We start from the raw sequence: 26,751 nt of genomic DNA on the forward strand, positions 1-26,751 counted from the left end.
AGCCGCTGTTCCCTTTGTGTCTGTGTCTTGGGTTTGACGGCCAAGGCGTACTTGGAGGGGCGTAACCGAATGGCAATGCTTCTCTTCCAGTAGCCCTTTATTTAGATACTGAAGGCGTTCCTGTGTATGTTTGGAGATATTAGATTGGGACGTAATATCTTCGCTTCCCTACATTGATCGGGACATAAAAAGTTCGCTCCCCTTCTTGGGCTCCCACCCTCCATGCACAAGGGCATGGCTACTTCTTTTCTACTTGTGCTGAGTGTTGTTTTTGCCGCCTGCGCTATAGAGAGTTGTGGGGGGCGGGGGGTTGCGGGCGTCGTCTGTAAGTTTCGCTCCCATGGCGCCATTGGTGGCCTCCCCTCCTACCTTCTCTTTCTCTGTAGGTTCTTCCTTATCTCTCCTTTGGGAAAGATCTCTCTCTTTCGCCCTCTTTGCTTGCTTGTTGGGTGAAGACTGCGAGGGGGGGGGGATGGCGGTCGGAGCGAGAGGAGTCTCTCTCTATTGATCATCTTTACTTTTTCTTTCAGGTTGACAGTGAGCATCGTAGGCACAGCAGTAGTTGGCTGGATATCACAGTTGGGATATCTTTGCATGAAAGAGTCCCGACGTTCATATAGTGTTGCTCCAGGATCGACCACAGTACGTGGTTGGAATGGCAATATTCCACATCAGGATCATTCCAACTCTGTTCCCGCCGATGTGGATCGATCGCTGTCATTGCTGGCCTTTATGTATGCTGTGGCACTGCCTCTGGCATATGTGTGGTCCATCTGCTCCTGCTGTTTCCTGTGTTGTGCTCCTGTTGACTCGGTGTCAGTCTCTGGGCAGCTCTTCCTGGTCTCCTGCTGCAGCCGTCCTGATTGTTCCTGTTGCTGCTGGTGACGTTCCTGGCCATTGCTGTAGCTCCTGCTTTCCGAACCACTTCCGTAGCTCCTGCCTCGGCTGTCCTGATCATTCCTGCTGCTTCTCCTGGTGGTCGTGTCCTGGGCCTCTTCCGTTGTGATCTTGCCTAGCTGCCCTGGAGGTTACGATGTTTCTTGTCCACCATCCTGTAGAAGATGTCGAAGTGAAGGTGAAGGAAGTCGCCCTGTGGAAGTAGCCACCGTCTTCTTCAACTTATCTTCGATTTCGTCTTTTACTGCCTCTTCCCTTCCTCTCCCGAGGAACTGGATAGACCTCTGTCAGCTGAAGGAGAGGAAGGCTGCTTCTTCTTTCCCCTTGATGTCCTTGGACATCTAGGGACTGCCTCCTTCCGAGGAGGCAGTGGGTCTCCTGTTGGCTCTTCCCGACCTTCGGGTTTGGGAACCGATTTGCATACCCCTGGGTTTTGTGTTTCGGGAGCCGCAGCCGTGTAGACCTCGGTCTGCGCTCTCGTTCCCAGTCCTAGAAGTTCCGCCTCTAAGATGGGTACTGCTTCGGGCTCTCGTTCACGAGCTGCTCTGAGTGCTCAAGATTCTGTGGAATATCGAGTATCCCGATCTGGTCTGGAGAGTACTCTTCCCAGCCCAGTTCGGGAGCAGTGTGAGAGAAATGGCCGAGGCACCCAGGTGTCTTGGCTCTTCCTGCCAGCGCATTACAATTGCTCTCCGAGTGCTTACCAGTGTTCAGTTGGGTTCCCAGCCTGGTGTCTCGATCCTATCAGTTCGAACACCAGAAGAAGCAGGGAAGAGATTCCATTAGGGAGTCCTGCGGGACTTCTAAGGTACTGATTCTCTTCTGGGAGACAAGTTTCTCTCGTTGGCTCTTCCCGCCCTTGGGTGGGAACCGATTCGCATTCTCCTCTGGGGCCTAGAATTTCAGGGGCCACAAGAGCGTGGGCTCTTGGGCTGCGTTCTCATTGCCAGTCTTAGAAGTCTGCGTCTAAGACTGGTTCTGGGCCTGGCTCTTTTCAGTTTCTTAGGAAACCAAAAGCAACCTCTCCTGATTTTTGGGAGTCTTGTAGGTTGCTCGAATTCTATGAATCATGAGTGCTCTCCTGGCGAGAGGCACAGGACAAGAGAAAGTGCCGAGTCTTGATACTACCTGCCAGCTGCTTCAGTTGCTTGGCCGGGTTTCATCCTTGTGTCTTGAACCCTAGGGTTTGAGCATACAGGATAGCAGGCACAGAATTCCCCTTTAAACCTTCTTCTTGAGGGGCCTTGGTCTCGAAGAGTTCAGAGTTCGGGAAATTAGCTCTAGTTCACGGCATACGAGTTCCGCCCTGTCCAGTTCCAATTGCGTTCACGTGATCGGCTTGCTCGGCCTACCTAGCCTCCAGTCGCGTTCGTGAGATAGGCTTGGCTCGGCACGCCCCGCCTGCCTCTCAGTCCACCGCTTACCACCCAGTCTGGATCGCGTTCGCGTGATTGGCTCGGTTCAGTGTGGCTTGCGCTCGGCTTTCCAAATCAGGTACTTGGCACTGTTCGAGTGACCTTTCTGCTCTTCCCAGGAAAGCACTTTGCCATGGCACAAGCGCTCTTCTTCCCCCGTGTGGCAATAATCTCCTTCGGTTGATTATCGCTCACGGTCTGCCCCTCCTGCTGGTCTTACTGGCAGGACAAGTAGGGGTACTCTTTCTCCTCACCCGTTCTCTTTTCCTCTTGGTTGTTCCGAGAGGCATGAGACAGACAGAGAGAGCTCCGATGAATTTGTCTTCAGAGTTCGGCTGCCTGGCGTGCTTTGGGTGTCGGTCCCCTGATTGTCTCGTAGTAGTAAACCCCCCGTATTCGCAGGGGATGCATACCACATCCCCCGTGAATAGCTAGGACCCGCGAAGACTTAGAAACCTTCTAAAAACACTTAGAACTGCCTAGTGTGATAGTTCAAACAAAAAAACAAAAATGCTTATACAGGTATTATCCTACTCATGATGGGGTTAGGTTCCAAAAAACCATCGTTTGTTGGAAAAAACATACCTCGAATATAACTTCTACACTGTAAAATATACTCTATACATGCACTGTATAGTAATTATTAATATCAGCATAGCCTACACTATGGTATATTGTATACATATACGGTAGTGTAGCCTACATTATATTGTACTCTATATTCACATATCGTATTGTAAAAACATCAGTATAATGATTATGCATGTTTTCCATGGATCTTTTAAAATTTTATGCCTTAATTCACTATATCCAATAATATTGTACTGTGTATATTCTTATATTGCTTTTGTATTATAAATTGCGTTCATAGTGATCAATGGTTTGGTTTGGAAATTGTGTACGCGGTGTTTATTTCGCCGTATTTAACTCAGTTCAGAATGCTTTTCTTGCTTCTAGTTAGCGTAAATGAATCTGTAGATACTTTATTTATATCAGTCAAGGTTATTTTTTGTTATACTGTACGAAGTGTTTTTAAGTCGAAATATAACTTAAATACGTCTCGTTGTGAAATTAATTTAGCTATATTTTTCATTAATAGATGACGTTGGCCATTTGTTTTGTGTAAAAAAATTCTACTATGAAATTCACAGCCGGTGTCCCGGTGTTTTTCCGGAATAAAATTTTATCAATGTACCTGACAAAGATGACACTTTGTCACAGGGTATCTTACATCCCTATATAATTTTTTACTGTATTCTATATTATGAAAGTTGCATAATTTTGGTAATTATAAGGGTAACACCGACTTCTTGTAGACATCGCCAGCAAACTCAGAGGAATGTCTTTCGAAGATAATGACGTAACTTATGATGTCATTAACTTGCCTCCTTCTTGATGGATAATTGGCTATTCGTGAAAGTCTCAACCTCTGGCAATAATGAAATACAACCAATACTCCTTGTTTACACTATGTAGTAGTGGTAGTAATTTAGTAGTAGTAGTAGTACATAGGATTTATGCCATGAGGTCGAGTAACCCATCTTCTAAAGGCTATTTTTCGTTCGAAAGATGATAATGCTTGTTACTATACCTTTGCAATTGGGTGGATTCACCTTATTGTACTCTTGGTGTCCGAAAAATGGGAAAAATAAATGGTCGCTTGACTTTTGCTGCATAATGTATGAGCAGCTAATTACTGTTAATATTTTCGTTCGCTTATTATTATCAGGTTTTATGAGTCCAGAATGACTTCGTCTGATCTTAGAAACAAACAGTTTCTTATTGTAGGTTGTAATTGGATGATCTGCCAATTCGTCATTTTCAGTTAAGAATCATTCAAGTGAGCAACTTGAAGGATCGAGTATACTTATACTATTTAGTGTGCAAGCAATCTTGGTATTTAAAAGCCTACCAACAATCGAACTACCATGCCGGTAATATTCTGTGGAATATGAAAACAACTTTCATTATAATGTTACAATTCAGCCATTGTTGTACTCTGTCACTAAGAGGACAGGAGCGATCATATGAAATGACATGCCCTTACATGGATCCTTTATTTAACAAAATTACATATGAGGAAACTTGACATTATAATTAATGGGTGGATTATGGCGTTTCGGGCTAAGCCCAAGCACTGGGACCTATAGAGGTCATTCAGTGATGTTTACAACCCATGACTTTTAGGGGGGGGGAGGGGACAAAGCAAGTTTTAATGTTGTTCCACAAGTTATATTTTACTAAGAAATCAACAATTATTGCTTTATAGAGCATATATAATTATCTTTCTGCACCTTATGGAAGTCAACAAATGATGAAAACTTGGTAGCCTTGGATGTCCGGGTGTACTCCTTACCCAAAACAAGGCCTCATTATTCATTTACCTGTTCAAGCTTACGTAGGGTTTGCCACAGGCCTCCTCACTTCTAAACAGTCGTGAAAGTTGAATCACAAAAGCTGTCCTGCAAGCACGGGGACAATGAATTATCATAGCCGCCATTCTTGAAGCCTTGACAAAGTACGAATATTCATTCAGAATTTCAGAGACAACTGTTTGTTGTTATCACCTTGTGGGAGGAGTCGGGATGTCATATGTTTATGTCACATATACTGTAACTTTGAACCCATACATTAGAGTGTTCTGCCACTGGGTTGGGCTGCTATATTTTACTCTTATGAATATACTTTTTTCTAATATAAGTAATAAAAAATGCTGCCAAAAATTAGGTAGGGATGTAAAGTATATTATGGCTAAGTAATATCTTTGTCAAATGCACAGAAAAAAGTTATTCCGGAAAAATACCGGGACAAAGGCTCTGAATCTCATAGAAGATTTCGTTCGCTATTTTCACTTGATTTCATCATAATATGAGCTTTACTTATTTATCGTTTATGGGCGTAAAAACATTAGTACAATAATGTGTTTTTTGATGCCCAATAGTTTTGATTAAAATACTTTCTCTCCAATTTTAATTACAGTAGAGTTTCATCCATGTTGCTGATGCATGATAATTTAGTCATTAGCAGCTTGAACATTGTTTTCGCAGCTTCAGCTACAACCTGCAGCATAAATTTAGCAGCATATTTCCTTGCCGATCCTTTATCCATACCGAATAAGGGTATAATGTAAAAATATATCAGTCCTATTCTGCTTAATGTCAATTGTACTATAACCTACGGTAATTGTGTATTACCCTACGATGGTTGAAATACAAGCAAAAGGGCTGTTGTTCGATTCGGTGATAAACAAAACAACAGTTTCTCAGTCGGTTGTTTATGGCGCTATGTGTTTACGCGAGTGTATAACGTTACTAACAATACCTTTATTATTCTCTTTTACTTTTTAATTAGAAGATGGGATAAAGAGTTGGAGGAAAAGAAGCTGGCCTATTGTAATTTGGTCTCGCTTGCTGCCTGATTGTATGCTGCTGCCTGCGCCCATGCGAAATTTAAATATATTTTATAAATATTGTCGTATTGGTTTTAATTGCTTACCCCATTGCAAAATCAACTTGTCATAAGGTGAACTATTGTAAGTCGAGCACTACCCGAGTATTTTAATAGTTTTATCACAAAAAGTGCATTTAGTCATGAAAATGAGATGAAAATACAGTAATTAGTGAATATTTCTCAGTGAAAAATACTGTTAATGGGCGGATTTTCAGCAAATAATGTATATATATGTTCCATAGAGAAATCCATGAATAGGTGAGTCTGCGAATTGTGAGACCATGAATATGAGGGGTTTACTGTACAACCAGGCAGCTGAGGAGGATTTCTTGGGATCTGTCAAGGTCTCCTTCCAAGGGGAGAGGTAGAGGAGTTTCACGCTTCGGAAGCAGCAAGGGTCTTCTCTTCAAGTTACGATCGCCCTTGTTTCTCAGAGAACTTCACGCTGATGAATCGGTGCGAGGATTCCTGGGACAGGACCGCGGCTCTCCCAATGAGTAATCTTCATCACTCGCAACCCTTTCAGTGCCTGAAGGGGCCTAGAGTTTTGGGGGTGCTGCAGTCCTTGCTTGCGAGAGCGCTCTCAACCAGATGAATACTTTTCTTCGGACAAGGAGTTCAGTCAGGTTGAGAAACCAAGATCCTCCCCTGCCTCGACAGAGTACGAGTTCTTGCCTCGGAGGGTCTTGCCGACTGCAGGTTGTTCTGACTGCTTCACCTGGACTGGGTTCTCTCTCTGCTTCTCCTTGCCGGGGAGGGTATTCTCTTCCGCAACAAGAGGCAGCGATCTTGGAGGGACCTGCTGGTTTCCTCCAGGCAGTCTCTTGATGGATCCATGATCCTTCACTTTTGGGTTTTCTCTCCTTGGATATGACCATTCCTGGAAAGAACCCTGCTGTCTGGAGACTGGTCCTGTCCGGGGGTGGGTCTTCCTATACCAGACAGCAATCTGTGGGCAATTCTGGTGCTAAGAAGACTTTGTCCTATTTCGGATCTCCATTTTGGTAAGTCCCAAGTTGGCTTGACCCTTAGGAACGAACCTTCACTTGGTTCTGCCTTTCTCTTTCAGAGATTTGCCAGATACTGCAGTAATCAAGGGTCATACCAGGGCACTGCCTTGCCCTTTGGACAATGGGCAAGACCTTTGGGTTTTAGTCATCTCGGCTCGACCTTGAGTTCAAGCCAGGCCCCCTCAACTCCTAAGAAGTCCCAGGCTTCTGAAGAAGATTGCGGAACACATAGCCCTCCACCCTCTTTTCCATAAGGGAGGAGGGCAGAAGGGTAAAGAGAAAGAAGTATCGACCGGGCAGAAGTTCTCCCACTGCAGATGCCTGGAGGAAATGATACTTATCGAGTCTCTGGAGTTGGCAGCGACATTGCCAAGCAATGGGAATTGCTTCCTTCAGGAGAAGTATTTATTTCCCTTGGGTCTCGGGAATTCTTTTCACCAAACTTCCATCCTACTTCCTCTCCAGTGCTCCCCATCGGGAAATGCCAGCCCAGCTAGAGCTAATCGTCTTGGTATCCCGTCATCTTGCAGAAGCTTTCCCATGGTGGAGAATGAAGGGGGTTTGCTTCCATCCCTCCATCCGTCTTTCCTCTTGAAGTGTAAGGGAAGAGTTAGGCTAATGCTTGATTGAAGAAACCTTCAAATATGCTTGCATATTCCCCTCACATTGTGTGTCTACTTCCGGATTCACCAATTGAGGAATAGGCGCACACCTGTAAGACTTTGTCTTGAAGGTGTGTGACTGAGACGATTAGTACCTTCTACCTTCTCATCAACATCCAGAACTCAAGGCAGCCTTTTGGCCTTCCGAGAATTCAGGATGAGTTTTGCAACACTCAGTGGTTTCATTGAACAACAAAACCACAGTAGTGGCATACGTCGACAAACGAGGGAATCGTTTTTTCCTCCTGTTTCATCTGTCGACATTTGTTGGTACTCAAGTATTCGGTTGTACACTCAATAGCTCAATTAGCCACATACTCTCCCAGTGGGGATGTATTAATAGGCGAGCTCAGCCTCGGGTTTGAGTGATCTGGACGGAACGTGCTCTTCACTCTTTTCTTCATGAAGATTCACAGAGACTGCTCGACTGAGAGATCCCTACAGTCTTTCTGTTGCCTCCCTGCACAACAAAGTTGGTAGTTTTCTCACTCCTTCATACCAGACCCAGGGGCCGCTATGGTGAGGCATGCTGTCTTTTTGGAAAAAAATCGATATCTACATTTTTCCCTTGGTATTTGTGTGTGGGTCTGGAAGCAAGATGTGGTCTCATAAACTACACTTTTGTCTTCTTCCTGTGCTCTTGCCCACAGGCCCTTGGAACCTTTTTTCCTTGGCCCTGTGGTGGCTGCTCAGCAAGCTATGTTTTCTTACCTGGCTCCTTCAAGAGGACTAGTAGCATCTCACCTAAGGTGTTGGTTCTGGAATTGAGAAGGATACCAAAAGTGACTGGGCTCTCCTCCTCCTCCTTCCCCTTCCTCCTACCTCGGGATGAGAATAGGACTTGAACCAGTATTTGCTGGATCTGGCGTCTGATGCGGTAAGACTGCACATTGAGCACCTGTTCTATTTTTCTTCTAGAATCATAGAAGCAATTCTGCACCTTCCTCTAGCAAGGGGAGGAAGGAGACTGGCAATAAGGGAAACCCTGCCTCGGGTTTTCCTTACTGCCTCTGACTCTTAGATTCTTCCTAGCCTATTTTGCATGAGTTACGTTTCCTCACTCATGTAAAAAGGTCCAGTTCTGACATTTGTTCCTGCAGTTCCTACACTCCGATCAATATGTCGGAGGTGCGATACTCCTCCTCCTCACTCTTTCGACCAGGAGTAGTAGCCCAGGTGTGCAGAACTTCAGTCAGTTCAAGAGACTCACTCAGATTCCTCCCTCCAACCAGTGAGTCTTCCTGATGCAAAGGACCGATGGTTTGTATATCATATCAGAACAAATCAGTTTTTAAAAGTAAATTGTTTTTCTTAACTAAACAAACCTGAGGTCCTTTACGTTACATTTTATGCCTGCCTCATGCCACCCTCAATCTGAACCTGGACTGAAAGGCAAACTGGAATGTTTACATCCGGGTATTCCCCGCCTACCTGATGGTAGTTACCGCTTAACAACCTTGTTCAAGAGTTTAATGGCCGTGTCCAGCTTCGCCGTAAGTAATTCCTAATGTAAAGGACCTCAGGTTTGTATAGTTAGGAAAAATACAATTTACTTTTAAAAACTGTGATTTCTGGATCTTGTCTTGGATTGCCCTAGATCATTCTTATGAAAGAGGCTTTAGAAGCAACCTCAGTTCCAAAGATTTCCTTTTTTTCATTACCTTTTCCTTTTTTCTTGCATGAATTACAAGCTAAATACAATATTAAACCTTATACAAACAATTAATTTTTCAGAAGTGAATGGGACCAGTTCACTTGTAATGAAGAACTGCCACTGGCATCATCTGTTCCTCTCTGTTGGGTCATACCTCCAAGTCATCCTGCACCTGGATGGGAGAAGTTTCAAGGCCAACATTGAAAGGTACATTTACAGTCAGTGCTGTACAGGTCTTGAATGGAAATTTTTTCTTTGGTCCTATTTACTATAATGTACCTGGGAACTGTGCTGTATCTCTTTAGTAATCCTACACTTACAAGGCATAGGTCCAGCGCAGTGAGATATAGTTTTTTTTTTTTACATTATATAATGATCAAAATGACCAAAACTGTCATTTTGCCAATCTATTTTCTTACTATCATTCCTTGGTTCTAAATGCTAGCCAAGTGAGATATAGTTTATTCAGTTGAATTATAGTTTCTCATATAACTTGAAGTATATGTAGTTGTGGTTTATTTTGCATACTTATATTTTCTTATATAAGTTGATAATGAAAAAACTGTCCCAAATTAAAGAAGATAATGGGATGAATTTTTATTTATGAGATTATGTAATTTTAAAGTGAATAAGGGTAAACGCACATGTAACTATCCCTCCAAAACATATACTAGTTTTTAAAGAATACTGTAGCATGTATAATTAATTAGCTTGCTATGAATGAATGAATATATTTCTTTGGATGAAGACTTTGTAATATAAAGGTACATTTTTGGCAAGGGTTATAGTAATGGAGTGCTAAAATAGAATGGCCCCTGTGGGCTCGTTCCATGTGAATAGGGTTCATGTTCTGAATAATAATATATTAAACATGTCTTCAGGTAAATGATTTCTCATCAAGCAGAGTATGCGAAATAGGCACAGAAATATATAGTAAATTGAACTTGTATGGGAAGAAAGGCATTTGTCAATAAATTGGCTATTAAATTGGAAGGATGCAAGGAGCTTTGTGCTTGATGGTGCAACTTGTATAATATATACATGTATACATTACATTACTATCTAGAACTTTTGATGTTGACAGTTTATTGTTACTCTACTCTGTAGTCTGTAAGCTTATGATGTCTACTTTTAATTAAGATTATATACTTGTAGATGCTAGGCTCTGTTGTATTTCTTTTATGATCAGATTATTTACTGGTAAATTCTAGGCCATGTGGTATTTATGTAAGTGATCTATCTTCAGATTAATCTGTATTACTTTTGTTAGGTTCCTTTCATTAGAATCAGCAATATTCTTGCAAATGTATACAATAATCCAGTATACAGAATTTTATTTTCACATGTGGAATAGTTTACATTTCAAACACAGTTCTTTATTAAATTTCAGTAGAATTGTACAAAAGTAAATGGTCGATTGTTCATGTAAGGTACTTAATAAAACAATTATTAATTCTATACATCTATTTTGGGAATGCATCTCATGAAACACTGCTAACTAGGTTAATCACGAGTGAATTTTAACAAATCAATAAATCATAATACAAACAATTGATAAGATTTACCATATAAAGAACAGTTAACCATAACTAATTTATTTAAATGCACAAAGATCTCCACTTTGATGTAGGGCCATTAACTTGGTATTCCAGTTACATTTGTCACCATCCTCCTGCTCCAGTAATTTAGCTTATACGGAGTTCCCCAATGGACTGTTCCAGTGACTGCAATGGAAATATCACATACAATTAGAACAATATTAAATATTGCAAATTTTTCTTTACAGAACTATTGCACTTTTTAGTGCATTTTAAAGAAGCTTCCATTCAGCTGTTATACATTATCATGGCAAGCCAGCCCTTCAAGAGATAGTAAGAGTTTCAGGTGGTCTGTTTAATGTCTTGAAATTTTGGAACTCATTCTACTGTAGCATATGGCTTGGTGAAAAGAATTTAACCATAAGAAGGTATTTTCTACAGCCTAAGCTAGTTGTACAAATTTCCTATTGGTGAGATTGGTGACTGTAACAATCACAGAAAAATTGAGAGGATTCAGTCACAAAATTAGCCCAATTTCATGATCCATGAAATCCCTGACACATCCATCTTGTTTACAGAACAAATGACAAAAGGTAGCTGAATGGGTAGCTCTGTACACATACAAATGAGTAGCAGTTTATTCATCATCAATTTCAATATATGTGTACTGTAATTTTAGTATACTTAATCTTCAATTTATGATCAGCAGTTCTTTCTTTAAGTTGTTGAGTAATCTGTAGTATTAGTTTTTATGTCCCAAATGACATTTTGGAACAACTTTCTCTTCAATTTATGATCAGCAATTCTTTCTTTACGTTGTTGAGTAATCTGTAGTATTAGTTTTTATGTCTCAAATGACTTTTTGAACAGTCTCTTCAATTCATATAATCAGTCAGCAGCCTTTTTCTAAGTTGAATAATTTGTACAGGCAGTCCCTAGTTAATGGCGGGTTCTGTTCCTGGCTGAGTGCCGCTAACTGAAAATCGACAATAATTATGGTAATAAACTGCGTTTACGTCGTCGTATGCGCCAATAAACCACTTATCGGCACCAATAAACTGCTCACCAACACCGATAATCTGCTTAACAATGTCGTCAGCCAAGTGTCATAAAACTGGAACGCCGTTAACCAACGCCGCCGATAAGTGAGGACTGCCTACTGATTTTTATATTCCCTATGCCCTTTGGAATTGTATCCAGATAATGATCACTAGCCTTTTTTGTAAGTTATCAAGCAGCTTGTAGTATTAATTTTTACACTCCTACACCCTTTGGAAATGTCTTCAATTTATGATCAGAAGTCTTTTCTTAAGTAGCAAGATCCTCTCCAGACGTAACTTTAAAATAACTTCAGAATATCAGGAAATAAAATGTTACAGCCAATAAGATAAGAGTTCTTGGATACTGGCCAATTCTGATAGATTGTATGCAAGAACAAACAAGGATAGATCTGTTCACTGGCAGTAAGATGCAAGGGGCTTTACAGAACACTGAAAACAAGGCAGTGATGACAAAGGAGTTGAAGAGAGAACTGTCCCTATGAAGTCTTACAAATTTTCAAGGAAACAAGACTAATCATGGACCAGCAGCTCAAATATGCTACCTTACCTGAGTGAGAGAGTATGGAGCCCACTGACATGCCTAAGAAGAGGAGTGACCAAGATAATTGAGAACATGCTCTTGAGACTTGAAATCTAAAAAAAGCAGTGACAAAGGCTTTTGAGGAGAACTATGCATCACCAAAGTAATGTTCCATCTTGAAGGTTTCATCAAAACTGAAAAACTGATCTGCCAAAGTGACAACACAAGGTTGGAAATGTTCTTGTCATTCCCTAAGCCAACCTGTTCTGCAGAAAGGGAAAACAAAAAACAATGATAACCTTTCATTTATGGAAGAGAACTTCTTGGTGGTTGAGTAAATGAAATATGCTATGACTACCCATACTAAGCCTTGGGGAGATGAAAACTCTATTCATCATACCATACTACAAATGTGTAGGCTGCTTTGACTGGCAAAAGACTATGATAGAAGATCTGCAGGGACTGATAGTAGCATCCACAGTGACATCCGAAAGGTCTCTCTCTCTTTGAGATTATACTTGATAACCACAAGTTAAGCAATTCTGGGTGAGGGTGTAACCAGTGGAATTGTGGCTACTTCAGAAGATACCCCCCAGTTGGATGTGACCTCCTGGGATGGATGTCTGAGGCCATTCCTGCTGTGGCCAAAAGAAAGCAATAAAGGTCGACGAAACTTCACTATAACCTGACTCGGCATTCCTAATGGAGAAAACTTGTAGACATCATGACCACCCTATGGTTGGAGCACAACATCCACTACCCGAGCTGTTGGGTCTGGCTGTGGAAAACAGCATTATGGAAGTCTGGCATTTGACAATGGACATATCTAACAAAAGGGTCCCCACCACTTGTCGCAGAGCCTTGCAGATGTCTGTGTAGAGATTACTGTGGCACTATGGACCCATTGAAATAACTAAGGCATGATGGTGACACCTTCCCTTTCTGACCAAATTAAGACATTCATGGCCAGCAGACTGAATAATTCTGACCTTGTCCCTACTTGATTCTTCACCTAAACAATAGTAGTTTAGTCAGCCATGACTGATGCAATGACCCAGCAAGTCGAGTCACTCATTCAAGGCATCACATTTAGAGAACCAAGACCTGAAGCTAAAAGAATTCCCTTTAAGCCAATTCTTGGGATTGCTCACTATTGAAGGCATGAAGGAGGGCCTCTACTGGTGGGACCCTGCTGGCTAGGGCCATCAAAGGTGCCTTACACGAAGGGAAGAACTGCAATAATAGCCGAGAGGAACTAACTTCTCTCTGGCACTAGATAGCTTATCAAACAAAAGCCATGATCTGGTCATTGGCTATCAAGAAAAGTATAAAGAAAAAATTCGCTGGTGGTCTCTGGAAGTTATGCACACTAGCCAAATACATTTTCTTGTAAACTACCTAAGTGGATGGCAACAAGTCTGCCCTCTTCAGGTTGACCTGCAGACTGAAGGACTGATATAAACCTACAAGAAGCTGCAGATGCCTCTTCCACTCTTCCTTTGAAGAAGCCATAACTAACTATCATCCACTTGTGACAGAGGCAGGCCCAGGAGATGCATCACTGTGGTCACCAGGGTGAGACCTGAGGGGTCAGATTGAAGCAAAAGGGCCTGAAACTGGAAAACACAGTCCCACCATGCACATCAATATACAATGCAGTGAGATAAATATGAGCAGGAGGGTTTACAGGTGCAGGACCAAAGACTAAGGTGAGAAAGCCTTAGCAATCAAGGGCATGGAAATCTGATATAATTGCAAGAAAGGTCGAGTGCACCAGAGAAATAGATCTAAGATTGTTTGAATACACAAGTTGTTCAATATAGAAGTGTATTAGCATATGCTGAGGCACAGAAGCAGATGAAAAAATCAAATAAACAGGATCAGGTATCTAGATGCAGGATACACACACACACACAAAAAAGGACTACACACAATGTTGAAACAAGAGGAATGGCAATGTCATGCAACAACTTTCTTGCAGAAGCAAGAACAGGTTTGGGCACTGAAATGTGCTGAGGTGTCAAAATATTAGGCTGTCACTAACAACTGCACAGACCTCAACAATAACTACACAGACCTAAACAACTGCAGGACACCGATCCTGAAGCACAGATGAAGCTTTCACTCAAGTCTGGCTATATAATCATCAGCTGAGCAAAGATTTGGCATCAAGGATACATGCCCACCCTAGGCAGAAGGCAGGGTGTGCGTGTACACACAAAAGCAAAAAAAGCAGATGACAAAACATGCAGATCCCTACCAGGGATAGACAGGAGAGACACTGTGGGGTAACACACTCATGGAGAAGAGAACTTTGGCAAAATGATAGTAGGTATCAAAACTGGAGAAAGCCCACTTCAGAGATGAACAGCCCTCACATCATGAGGAGGAGGAATAGAAAAAGGAGAAACTTCATGAGAGGAAACTCAACAGTTGCTGATGTGGAACAAGAAGACAAGTCCAACGACTCCAGAAAATTAAGCAGACCATCCATTGTAGGTATACTGCTGTGCAAACTTATACCAGTGAATAAGAGGCCACTCCTTACACGAACTGCAAGTTAGTAAAATCAGAAAAACACTGCTGGCCCATATAAAAAGGGCACCATAAATAGGGGTCCTTCCCATAAACACAAGACTTGCTCTTCTTACTCCTTCAAGTAGGGTGAGGCATAATAAAACAAATACTAAAAAGAAATTGCTTAAGTGTAAAGTGCACATATCCCAGAATCATGAATACAATAACATGTACCTGACCGAGACCATATGGGCCAAGCAGGTAGTAAACATTACTTGGCAAACATTAACTCATTACCTCTGTTAAAATAAAAATATCAAACTAGACGGGGTAAAAGTGAGAAACTGCAAAACATATGAAACGGAAAAGGCAACAGGCCATTCACATTAATGCTAGTCAGTTGCCAGCTGAAAGGGGGGGGGGGAAACCTATAGTAATCTGAGATATACCAAGCATTATATTTGAAAATGAGATTTGGAAATACACCATAACTGGTAATCCTTAAAAAGCAAAACTCAAAAGTTTACAATGCCTGCTAGTCCTGAAACAGAGGGGCATATATAAGAATGAAACACCAAGGCATCACAGAACTTAGTTGGTTAGGCATGCAATGCTTCAAATTGGTCCACCTTATTGTAGTCTCTACAATTAAAGCTATTTATGATTGATGGGTTTGCAATACCAAAAGAACAGTTCTATATAGCACAAAAATGGAAAGGACAATGAGTACCTCTTCCCTTTTTAGGATGTTTACATGCATCCACTGACCTTAAAGTTCCATATGACCAGTTGAGAGTCTGCCCCACATGTAGAGATGGCCTGAGCACCAGCTTTGTCTCCAGAAAAAATTGCAAGACCCGTAATGGTGTTCTGATGAACTGTAGCCAGGGTTGTGTCTGACTGGTCTGACCGAGCAGTTCGGTCAAGAGACTGGAATTTCCTCATGGCACTGAAAATAAGTAACAAATTTAAAATTTTTATTTTAAAGAGCCAATTTTTGAAGTATTTCAGATTTCCAACAATTTCCAGTACACCTTTGACTTTAATAAATTAAAGTACATCAACCCTATTTATGATTCTAAAGTGTCTATGAAATACTACAATAACACATCTAATATTTAATCATGGTATTCATAGCCCACTATATCCAACTGTGAGGAAAAACTTCATTAACAACCAGTTTCAACTATTGTATTTATATACAGCCACATGTACAAAAGCCAGCTGCACTTTCTCATCAAAAAAGAGAAAAATTAACTGCAACTGTAGAAGAAATTACACCAAAACACTTAATAAAAGTGGCTTGAAAATGAAAGTCAAAGGAAAGTTTTAGTAGTGATAAAAAGGCAACTATAGTTCTGTAATAAAATGGCATTTGTTAAATGCAATTAATATTGGTAAGGGATGCAAACTAACATCTCTGCTTCAGAATAAAGAAGGGGACAAATAATAAGCTATCAAAAGTCTCTCCTACAATTAAAACAATGAAAAACATTTCTTTCCTTGAAGGCAGCAACAATATTAAAACTTGATAACAGCAAAAATCTGCATTTACATTCTTAGCCAGGCCTTTTGCAAACTCATTACAGTTAACGTTCCCTTGACTTGAGTTTGATTAGAAAAAGTTATCAATGCCTCTGTAAGAGATCTTTATACCACTGGTAAGACAGTAATTTTTGGTTTGGCGTTATATTTAATTGGAATAACATGAACAATTATCATCAGAAGGAGAAACTTTGGAAATAATCAGTTACTAATGCCTGCAAGTATTTAGATGTTACACTGTATAGTGCAGTGTCTCAAATATTCTGCACATAAATTACACAAACTGATATAAGGAATACTTGGTAAATGAAGATAATATTTAAGTAAATCTACATGAACCAAAATATCCGACTTCTTTCCCTGTCAATGTTAAATTTAACATTATGAAGCAATCTCACAAATTTGACAATTAAATATAGATTTTATATGTAGCATCCTACAGATTAGCAAATGTACAGAATTGTGAACAAATAATGGCAGAAGTCATACTAGCTGGTATGTTTGATGAAAAAAGCTGGTAGTCTTAATACAGTAACAGACATCCCTACTTGACAGCTACATTGTTATGAAAGTGTTATACTCCACTACCTTTATACCTAACACACACATTTGATACATATCTTCAACTGAAGCTTAGTTTACACTAAAATTATGTGAAATTACTGTGAGCTGTGGGTTTGGGTTAACTTGAAAATGTTCAGATGTACAAAAGTCTTCTCATTCTTTGTTAGTTATCAAGAACAACCCTGCCACCTCTAAGCTTTGGGCTACCATATATCAACTAAAAAAATTGTTAGCTCGCTCTGGGGGTAGTAACTCCAGCATTTCATTTAGCTTTCTCTGGTATCTAGCAACAGATTACCTAGAAATAAGTGCTGAATGGACTTTTTCACCGGGTGACACAGGACCCTCTCCAGAAATAGATTTTTCCTTTGTCAAAATCCCTTTTTTTTAATTTTTATTTTTTGGTAAAAAGCTGGTTATTATTAACTTTAAAACTGATGTCTTAAAATGAGAATAGTTTATATGGGGTCCTAATTAGTGCCTGAGACCACATGAGTAATAGTAATAATATTATCATCATACTCATCATCTAAGTTGACCAAATGGAGATTTAACAATCTTACTACTAACAGGGGTGGACTGCAGTTTGTTGTTAATGATTATATTGTATCTTTTTTAATAAATTACAACTTATGATTAGGCTGAAATTTCCTTCAAGGATTAATTTTCAAGACTTGATATTAACATGTGGTTGAAGATTGGACATGTCAAATTATTCTCAACCTTTTGCTTTCTGTTGGGTATGTAGGCTATTCATTAAATACCTGTGTCAAACAAGTGTGGCCAGAGTGATAAAAATACTGCAATGGAGATGTTCTTATTTGGAAAACACATCACAACACTGGGTTTCATCTTCCTCACTGTCATGATTACATGTGATGGAGGTGAACATTCAGAAGAGTCTTTACCCAAAACCTGGCCTCAAGTTCACTGATACATATTTTGTGAGTTTTGGCAATTTCAACTTCCTTGCAACCATTGCCATCTTGTCCCCCTTACTTTTTTTGCCCACTAAAATTTCCCTTGAAAAATACTTTTGCTCTTCCTTTAGTCCTCATATTTTACTCTAAAACATTTTGATTTTCTAATGCATTATTCTTTCTTTTTCCCTTTTATTTTTTATTTTAACATCAATAATTTTGCATTTATTTGTCACATGATTGTTTTTATGTTAATATTAACTTTTCAATCTAGGTTACTCTGTTCCTTTGCCCTCCTTTTTTAACAAGTATCCATACAAGTATGTATCCAAATGATACAGGTAGCAGAAATAGTTTGTACCAGAATATGTAAGCAAAATTAATGTAAAATAATTTCATGAAAGTAATGAATGAAAGAACAGTGCATGGAGATGAAGAAGCTGAAAACAACTTGGAAAACAGCAAAATGGGAGGTATAAAAATAGATTGATGTACAGAAGCATCCAAAATTAAAATATCTTGAAGAAAACAAAATGGCATTGAATATACCAATGATAAAAGTATGAAAGGTTATTTAGACTAAGAAAAAAATAAAAACAGAAATAAATCACCAGAGAAAATTAAGGTAGTTTGTCTATGTAAGAAAAAGCAATAAAAGAAAACTTATGGCAAGCAAAAAAATTAAAGAAATGAAAAGGTTTATAAAACCTACAGAATTCTTATGGCACCAAAATAACTAGTTACAGCATTGTAAATTTAAAACTGAACAGATAAAGTTACAAAAGAGAAGAGCAGAAATTATGGGTACACTCAAGAGCATACATAAAAATGAGCAATACATAAACATCACAATATTCCAACCAACCAAAATGCAGCATTTTTCTAGGTTACTACAAACACAGCATATTAAAGAAAGAGGAGAAATGTTGTATGCTACTGATAGGTTACAAAAATAGAATGGTACATATACAATGGACGACTATTATGTGTTACACTCGAGTCATCAATTCGGTTTTTCTTATATGCTAAGTACAGTATTTGTGATAGACATCAATGGGCTTACAATGGGATGGGAGGAGAGGTTACACAATTCCTTACTACACCCACCTCTCATCTGCTATTCCTCTAACTGGCTGTGCACATAAACATACTGCTTAACAACCAGGTAATATGGCTACTGATGACCTTCAAGATACTAACCATAAGATAAATGTCCTAATACTCAGGAAAACTTTTTTTTTATAAATACTGTCACACTTTTAACAAGAATTATATAAAACTAAAATTTACCTACTTAAATGGTAAATAAGAATTTTTAATTTTAATTTATACTGAAGAACCTGTGTACAAATATCTCATTATGAATACCCCAATTTGCAACCAAAACAACATGGCAAAAATTGTCCCAGTTCATGATGCCTACTTGGGAGTATGAAATGTCTGTCAAACCTGTATGGATCAGGTGTGTGGGTACCCCAAGGCGAGAGTGGAAAACAAAGTACATTTAATTCTCTTAACAATCCATCGATTTTTATGTTCTTGGTTGCCTAATTAATAAATAACCCTACATGGCTTCAAAGAAAGTTCATGGTATAGATGTACCTAGGAAAAAAGTTGCGAGGATCACAGATCTGAAAAAGAGATTATTGCTAAATGGAAGACAGTACAGTGTGTGCAGCTGATCTTGCAAGACATAAAGGAAACCAAAGATGTTAAGGAAAAATCAAGAGTACTTTGGAATACCCCAACCAGTTCATTACAGTACCTAGTTTTAATGGAAGGGACTCCCTTTTCAAACTAAAACCTCTCTCCTCACTGTCTCCTTATGCCACCAAGAGTTCTCAATAAAGTTAGTCAGGTTAACTATTCATTTATTCTATTTATTGGTCTTTTATACTGACTTCTCATTGTTTCCTACATGTAAAACTATAATTATTCTGTTTATAAAGTATTTTTGTAAATTTTACGGGTGTGGAACAAATTACTAGATTTATTGTTTCTCACGGGCAAATTTACTCAAGTTTTCAAATAACTGGTTCACAACATACCTTTGGAACAGATTAAATTACAGAGCTGAAGTTGTTCTGTTACTTCCAAGACCTACCAAAAATCATTACCCTTACATACCAGCCAACTGAGCAGTTTTCAGCAAATACTAAACATTAAAAAAATGATGTCAACACATTAACTGTAAATACTTAGAGGTTTTCTTATCAAATTTTAAGTTATTTTGGCATTTCCTGAGAACTCTTTTAGTCTAACCTCTTGAAAGGAAAAGCAGACATAATTGTTTGTGATGATAACTGTTACCTAAAGAGCATAGTTTCACTTTTCTTTAACATAAATATCTCAGGATTTTTACTATGACAATCACAACCAAATCCGCATTTCTGGATTCCCACTGGCTCACCTGAAGGGTTTGTTCTTGAACTGGGTGAAAACTGAGCCAAGTACAGTTAAGGAAATTGAGTAGCTCAGTCCAAAATTGAGAAAGCCAGCCAACTTGAGTTCTCATGGACCCATAAGTTAGTGCATCTTGGGAAGTTAAGACATACTAATGATTGTAACTGGAATGAACTATGGACTGGAAACTCCTGCTCCAGATGCAAATCAATGGACGTCACATTTGGATGAAAAAGAAGAAAAAAAAAAGCCAATTGAACCAAGTAAGATGCTGTGAAGGCAAGTAAGAAATTACCCTCTTTCCAGAGTTGTGGGTAACTCTTAAACATTTCTTTGCTCATCCACAGCTTCTGAACCTTGCTTGAGCTGTTCTGTTGTATACAAAGTTGGGCAATATAAATAGGTTCACAAACCAGTATGGCACTTTCACTTGGATGAGGTCAGCAAAGCAAGCTTGCACATCATCAAATAATTGATATATACAACTAGAACAAACAGCTGGCTGGATGTAAATGCCAAATTAAAGGGGAACAAACTCCCATGTCCCTAGGTTACCAGAACTTAGGGTTCAAGATTATTTACCCTTAAAAAGATCAGGTAAGTTTTCTATTCTAAGTGAAAATAACAAACACACACATGAAATTCAAGTACATGTATACCAAAGTTTTCTATTCTCAGTGAAAATAACAAACACACACATGAAATTCAAGTACATGTATACCAATCTGACCTATAAAATATTTTAGGTGGCTCTGAAAACTTCTCGTGGTCCCAAGGGAGCCATATGAGTAACCTCCCCATGGGATATATCTATGAAAATTTGTATATCATATTCATGGACAAAACTTAGGAAAATAGACTGAATTTAGACAGTGATGTCCTATAACCAGTATATGCTTACTGTATATAACTTGATTAAAATCAGCATATTTCCTTTAATAGTTTTTTTTTTTTTTTTTTTTTTTTTGTAGATAAATTCCTTTAGGTTGGTCAAGGTGATACAACCAGAACAGGAAACATGACTCTCCTAAGACTGGCCAGAATGTCTAATGCACTAATGCAGGACCCATTCCCATGGTATGACACTGAATATACGAGTTTTCTGCTTTTCCATCCTTATCAAAATGACCAACTGACAGCCTTCCCCAAGCCCAAAGAAAACTGGGTGGGTTAAGTTCGCCAGTAAAGGCATAAAGAACTCGTTAGGTAACAAGATTCAAATTCAAAATGAGTTCTCAGAATGAAACAACCCCCTAATACCGAGCACCCTTTGAATAATTATGTAAAAAAGGAAAAAACAAGGAAGATAGACAAGTACTGTAAGTGTGGGTTAATGGTGGAAAAAACCAGGGAAGTTGTGGAAATGATGGCAAAGACAGGGATGGACATTTGTTGTGTAAAGGTGGAAAGGCATAAAGGATCTTGCATGTAGTCCATTGGTAACAATGCTGAGTTATATAAATTCTAATTAGGTGGTGGCGCGACAACACAGAGTAGGGCGTATTGGCCAAAAATGAAATGGCTGAAGTTTATAGAAGTAGGGTGATTACATGAAAGAATAATAAAGATTACGATGATGGACATAGATATGTTTTCTATGCACCATAATCAGGAGGAACAGAAGAGAAAGAGCAAAAATTCTAGGAAAGACTATCAGATGCACTGATGAACATCCCACAACCAGACAGGAAACTTCTGTGGGAGACCTAAATGGCCATGTAGGAACAAACAGATAAATATATCCTAGAAAAAGAATCAGAAGGGAGCAGTATTGGAATTTTGTCAAAGCCAGAAACTGATGTTAATTAACACAAGGCTGAAGAGAGTGAAGTACTGTAGATAAAAAGAATGGAGAAGCTAAAGTACTGATTTTACTTTAATATGAAGAAAAATTTGGACGGCATCAAAGAAAAGGACTGCACTGCAATGCTGAGTGAGGTATGCCTAACATAATACTGATTGCTATGATGTAATTTGATAATGAAGGACAGAACAATAAAAGAAAAAGCCAGTTCAACGAAAAACATGCAAACTGGAAAACAGAGGCCCATAGGAATATTTAGATAAATTGGTAGCAAATAACATATATCAAGAAAAATGGACAGAAAATAGCATCAAAAGTGGTAGTTGGAAATTGCTGAAAGCACACAGAAAAGCAGCAGATGAAGGAAAGTGTGGCATTAGGGAGGGGTTATACAGTGACAGAGAGACATGGTGGTAGTATGATGTATAAATGACAAGAGAAGAAAGTCTTCTACCTCTGGGAGAGGACAGGTAGGGAAAAAGATATAAACAAGGAAAACAAGGAGGAGGCTGACAGGGAGGTGGCAAGGGCAAAGAAAAGGAGTTGGGAGAAGGACCAAGTCAATAAAAGATGAAAATGAGGAAATTAACATGAAAGTAAAAGATACTGGAATAAAGGACACAGTATGAATAAAGAACATAAACTGGATTAAGATGGTATGATAGACTGATTAATATAGAATGTAGCACATGAGGGGATTACCCAGGCTCTTAGGAGGATGAAAAATTGGTAAGTCATAGGATCACACAGAATAAAAAAAACAAAGCAGCGGGAGAGCCAGTCATTCATGAGCCAATAAAGAGGTAAGAATAGAGGAGTGGATGAAGTCTTTTGGCAGCGGTATACAAAGAAAAACAGGATGCAATGCAAGGCAGAAAGTAAAGAAATAAGACTACTTGAGCATGCTACACAAACACTGAAAAAGGTGCCATAGAAAAGTGAGAAAAATGGTTAAAATCAATAAATGTCAGTTTGGCTTCATATTACCATGACCAACAACAGAAGCAGTCATTGTAATGAGGCAACTACAGGAAAAGTACTGCACAAAAAGGAGGTTGTACCAGAAATTTTTGGATCCTGAATCTGACAGAGTACTAAGAAAAATAATTGTTTGGGCATTACCAAGGTACCAGAAAGGTTCATCAAGTTACCATAACACTAGACCTAGAATAAAATCAGCGGCAGGTTTATCATAAGAATTTGTGATAAATGGTGGTGTTCATCAAGGATTGCACCAAGCCTTTTCCTGTTAACCAACAGTAATGGAAAGAGGCACAAAAGGGTAAAGGGAAACTGCTTTAAACACATGGCCTACAGCTCTTAACAGAACCTACAGTAAGGAAGAGGTGGCAGAAATGTTTAAAATGTGGAAGAGTAGAATGGAGAGGAGAGTACTGAAACTCAAAGACACCAAAACAAAGCATGTGGTGACGACTGGATATGATACAAAAGAAAAAGTACAAACATGAAAGTGGCCATGTAACTTGTAGAGGAGTGAGGGTGAACTCTGTACTGTGTATCGAATATAATGCATGGTGCCAAACAAGGTGCTCAGGATTACAAAATACGCAAGAGTAAGAGATTCTTGACGCTTGAAATACATTGCTAATGGAAATGGAGAAGACAGAAGTTATGAATCTTATTATGAAGGATGTAGAAGTCTTATAAGAGGAAGAACTATTGTTACCTTGAAGACACACTGGACTGTAAAGCAGCAGATGAGAGGGCTGTGAACAAAGAGCATAGCTACAACACGGATAAAATGAGTAGTACTATGACTGAAGAGTTGATGGAAAGATGTGGTGTCAAGTGGCTGGAGAACAGACTGAGAACTCAAAGACTGAGATGGGTTAGGCATGTTACAAAAAGATGAGGAACAGTTTGGTTAGAAAAGCAGCAGGACAAAGACCTATAGGAAAGCTCAAGAAATCATGAAGAAGGGGACAGTTGATGACCTAGACCTGATGGGAGTTTAAGCAGAAGCACAGTCAAGAGATGAATGGAGAGAACTCATTTTACATCTAATCCCTTAGAGGGGGAAAAGTTGACTGAAATGTTTATGAAAAAAAAAAAAAAAAAAAAAAAAAAAAAAAACTATACATAAAAACGATACATTTATACAACTACAGTACTATATAATAAAAGGTCTGTTCAAACCCTTTATTTGTCAACTATGTTACCACCAAGATCCAAAATGGTAAGATGTGGTACATTATCTATGGCATCCTTAACTTGAGGTCTAAAGCACCAAAATAAACATCCAAGACTACCATAATTGTAAAAAAACAAAGACTTAAGAAGATAAGACACTGGCCTAAGGTAATGTTAAATAAGTTAGACAGCTTGGTACTAGGTGACCAAAGGGAACATGAAAAGTAGAGACTAAGGCAGTTGCGATGAATGACCACAGCAAAATGCCTTGAAAACAATCTACAGCTCAGTAACTAACACTGTAAGATGCTTGTACAGACCTGCAGAAAGCTATAGCACACTGGAATCAATATTACTTACTCATCAACAAAATGATTTGAATAAAATACCTATCACAAGCATACAGACACAAATAACAGTCATACTCATAATGTGCGTAGTAGGTGAGAACATGGCTAATTTACTAACACAACTTTGCTACCTTTACTATACTGTACACTATATAGATGTAAAATACAGTGCACTTTACTATCTTGACCATGAACAACTATGTAGTCAAAAATGGTAAGGTGCCTCATTTGGACTTTCTGTAGTGTAATTAGTTTTCTTAAGGTTATATATCACTTCTAACAATGTAAAACTGCTCATTAGGAAAAGACCAAGGGCAATCATATTTTTTTCATATTGATTTGGTTAACACAAGTAAAATTTTATAATATTCTTAACATAAAAATCAAACCTTTATTTTACCCTTAATTTTTTACAACACTACCCTTTTCTATTCTCAGGTTACCTTGTGATCCATTTTCAATGGGTATAGGGGCTTGCACTAACTATCTACAAGACAAAAATTACAGCAAATTAAGTAACAATGATTGGCACACTGTGTTAGCTACTGGTAACATTTACCAGAGCTATATCAACAAAATGATCAACATGCAATAGTTTTTCTTTTCTATCCTTCAATATTTTTGAATAACTTTTTGACTGGAAATGTTTAATTTAGATTTAGGAAATAAAATGAGGAACCTCTCCCACGATACCATGTAAGGGTTTAGGTTTAGTTAAGGATGAGCAGCAACCCAGTGCTATAATATAACTAAAGTAAAATTAAAGAACATGTTTTTAATCCATTTAATCTGGTTCAGCAATTTCCTAAAGAGCAAGTTCACATCATGATATCTAGTGATTAAAAGATTTATTTTAATGGAAATGAATACAAAATTAATATAAAAAAACATCAAGATTTTAAAAATGTGAACTGTGCAACCAAGCATTAAATCACATACATTCCTTGTGCCTAGTTGCTAAAATGCAAAATTGCACACAATATTTTCTAGGAAAAATATGACACTACAGCTGCCCACAATCCTACAGATCATGTCCTGGGAAAGGAATAAGGCTGAAAGCAAGAAATAATCAACCAACAGTGAGGAAGAAACTTTAAATATTATTTTTCCACTACTTAAAGGATATAGTTTTTTTTTCACAAATGAAAATCCAAACTGATCTCATGAAAATTAAGAGCTTGAAAACAACAGATAAATTCCAAAGATACAATGCTTTTTGGACTTAAAAAAAGGGGGGGGGGGTTCCAGCGATGATATCAGGGAAGAGAACATATGAGAAATGGTTATATGAAAAAATCTGAAAGAACTTATCAGCTGAAAAATGTGTGACACCTATTGGCTGATTAAACGCATTTGTTGAGATTAAGAGCCAATCAGAAATGGCTGAAAAATTCTGTAACAGGAAAAATACATTTTTCACTGTTGTAAAATGCATGTACTCTGTGACATCAAATACAAATGAATATATTTTTAAAAATAGGGGTTTGATTCTGTTAAAGTGAAAAAAAGTAATCTACACTCTCTGTATGGATTGCAATACAGGGTCAATTTATATTAAAACATTTTCTCAATGATAAATATTAATTTCTTGCACTTTATTTAAAAATCTAGTCATTACCACCAAAACTATATAGTCATTATCACCAAAACTATATGACAACAATCCACACAATGACAAATTTAACTGATGTCGAATGTAAAAAGAATGGTCATGGTTTTCTTCAAAATATAGATTAGACTTACGGCTTTTGACAATGTTAAAAATGTTTACTCTTAAAACATTATAGTTTTAGATAAAACACCAAAAAATTATTCAGAAAAGAACAGCTATTCTAAGCTTAGGTATATTAATTTGTTAGTACTGTATGTGAATAAATTAATAATTTTTAAACCTTAGTTCCAGAACAGTGTTGTAGTGCAACTAAACTTTTAGTGGGTACTGTTTTCAGTAAGGCTAACTGTACACAGAACAAGTTGGAAAAACTATTACTCCAGGAGTAAGAACTCTGACTTACATACTGATTTTATAATACCTACTAATAAACGTCGAAGGTTACTAGCCTAATGTCGAAAGAAACTACAAGCTACACGAGGTCTTTGTAACATACACATACAAATGTCAATTTACACTAAGTTTATAAACTTGAGAATCCCACAATAAACAATATACTTTGGAGTATCAACCTGATATTTTCTCTTAGCAAGCAGTAGTGCGAATTTATGCATTTGTTTTTCTAGCATTTACAGCAATAATTTACTATAAGTTTTAGTCTTTTCCAAAGTAAAAAGA

The 26,751-nt window shown here is 38.5% G+C and overlaps 2 protein-coding genes across 8 annotated transcripts in view; one reads left to right on the forward strand and one right to left on the reverse strand.

Moving 5' to 3' along the window:
• LOC136839322 (programmed cell death protein 7-like) overlaps positions 1 to 10,546 on the forward strand; it is a 59,877-nt gene extending 49,331 nt beyond the window's left edge. Inside the window, exon 6 of one of the 4 annotated variants that reach the window (XM_067105203.1) lies at positions 9,169 to 10,546. In XM_067105203.1, coding sequence (XP_066961304.1) covers positions 9,169 to 9,292 — 124 coding nt within the window. In that variant the 3' untranslated portion in view covers positions 9,293 to 10,546. Of the gene's footprint in view, positions 1 to 5,663; positions 5,785 to 9,168 lie in introns of those variants that run through there. The other 3 variants (XM_067105207.1, XM_067105205.1, XM_067105206.1) reach the window with 3 other exon arrangements.
• The window catches only part of Arpc1 (Actin-related protein 2/3 complex, subunit 1A), a 150,374-nt gene continuing 134,157 nt past the window's right edge, over positions 10,535 to 26,751 (reverse strand). For all 4 annotated transcript variants that reach the window (XM_067105197.1, XM_067105198.1, XM_067105196.1 and 1 more), the window contains 2 exons: positions 15,493 to 15,673; positions 10,535 to 10,812 (listed from right to left, as the gene is read on the reverse strand). In XM_067105197.1, the coding sequence (XP_066961298.1) occupies positions 10,774 to 10,812; positions 15,493 to 15,673 (220 nt within the window). In that variant the 3' untranslated portion in view covers positions 10,535 to 10,773. The remainder of the gene's footprint in view (positions 10,813 to 15,492; positions 15,674 to 26,751) is intronic.

Source organism: Macrobrachium rosenbergii, chromosome 6 (assembly GCF_040412425.1).
Source record: "Macrobrachium rosenbergii isolate ZJJX-2024 chromosome 6, ASM4041242v1, whole genome shotgun sequence".
Lineage (NCBI taxonomy): Eukaryota > Metazoa > Arthropoda > Malacostraca > Decapoda > Palaemonidae > Macrobrachium > Macrobrachium rosenbergii.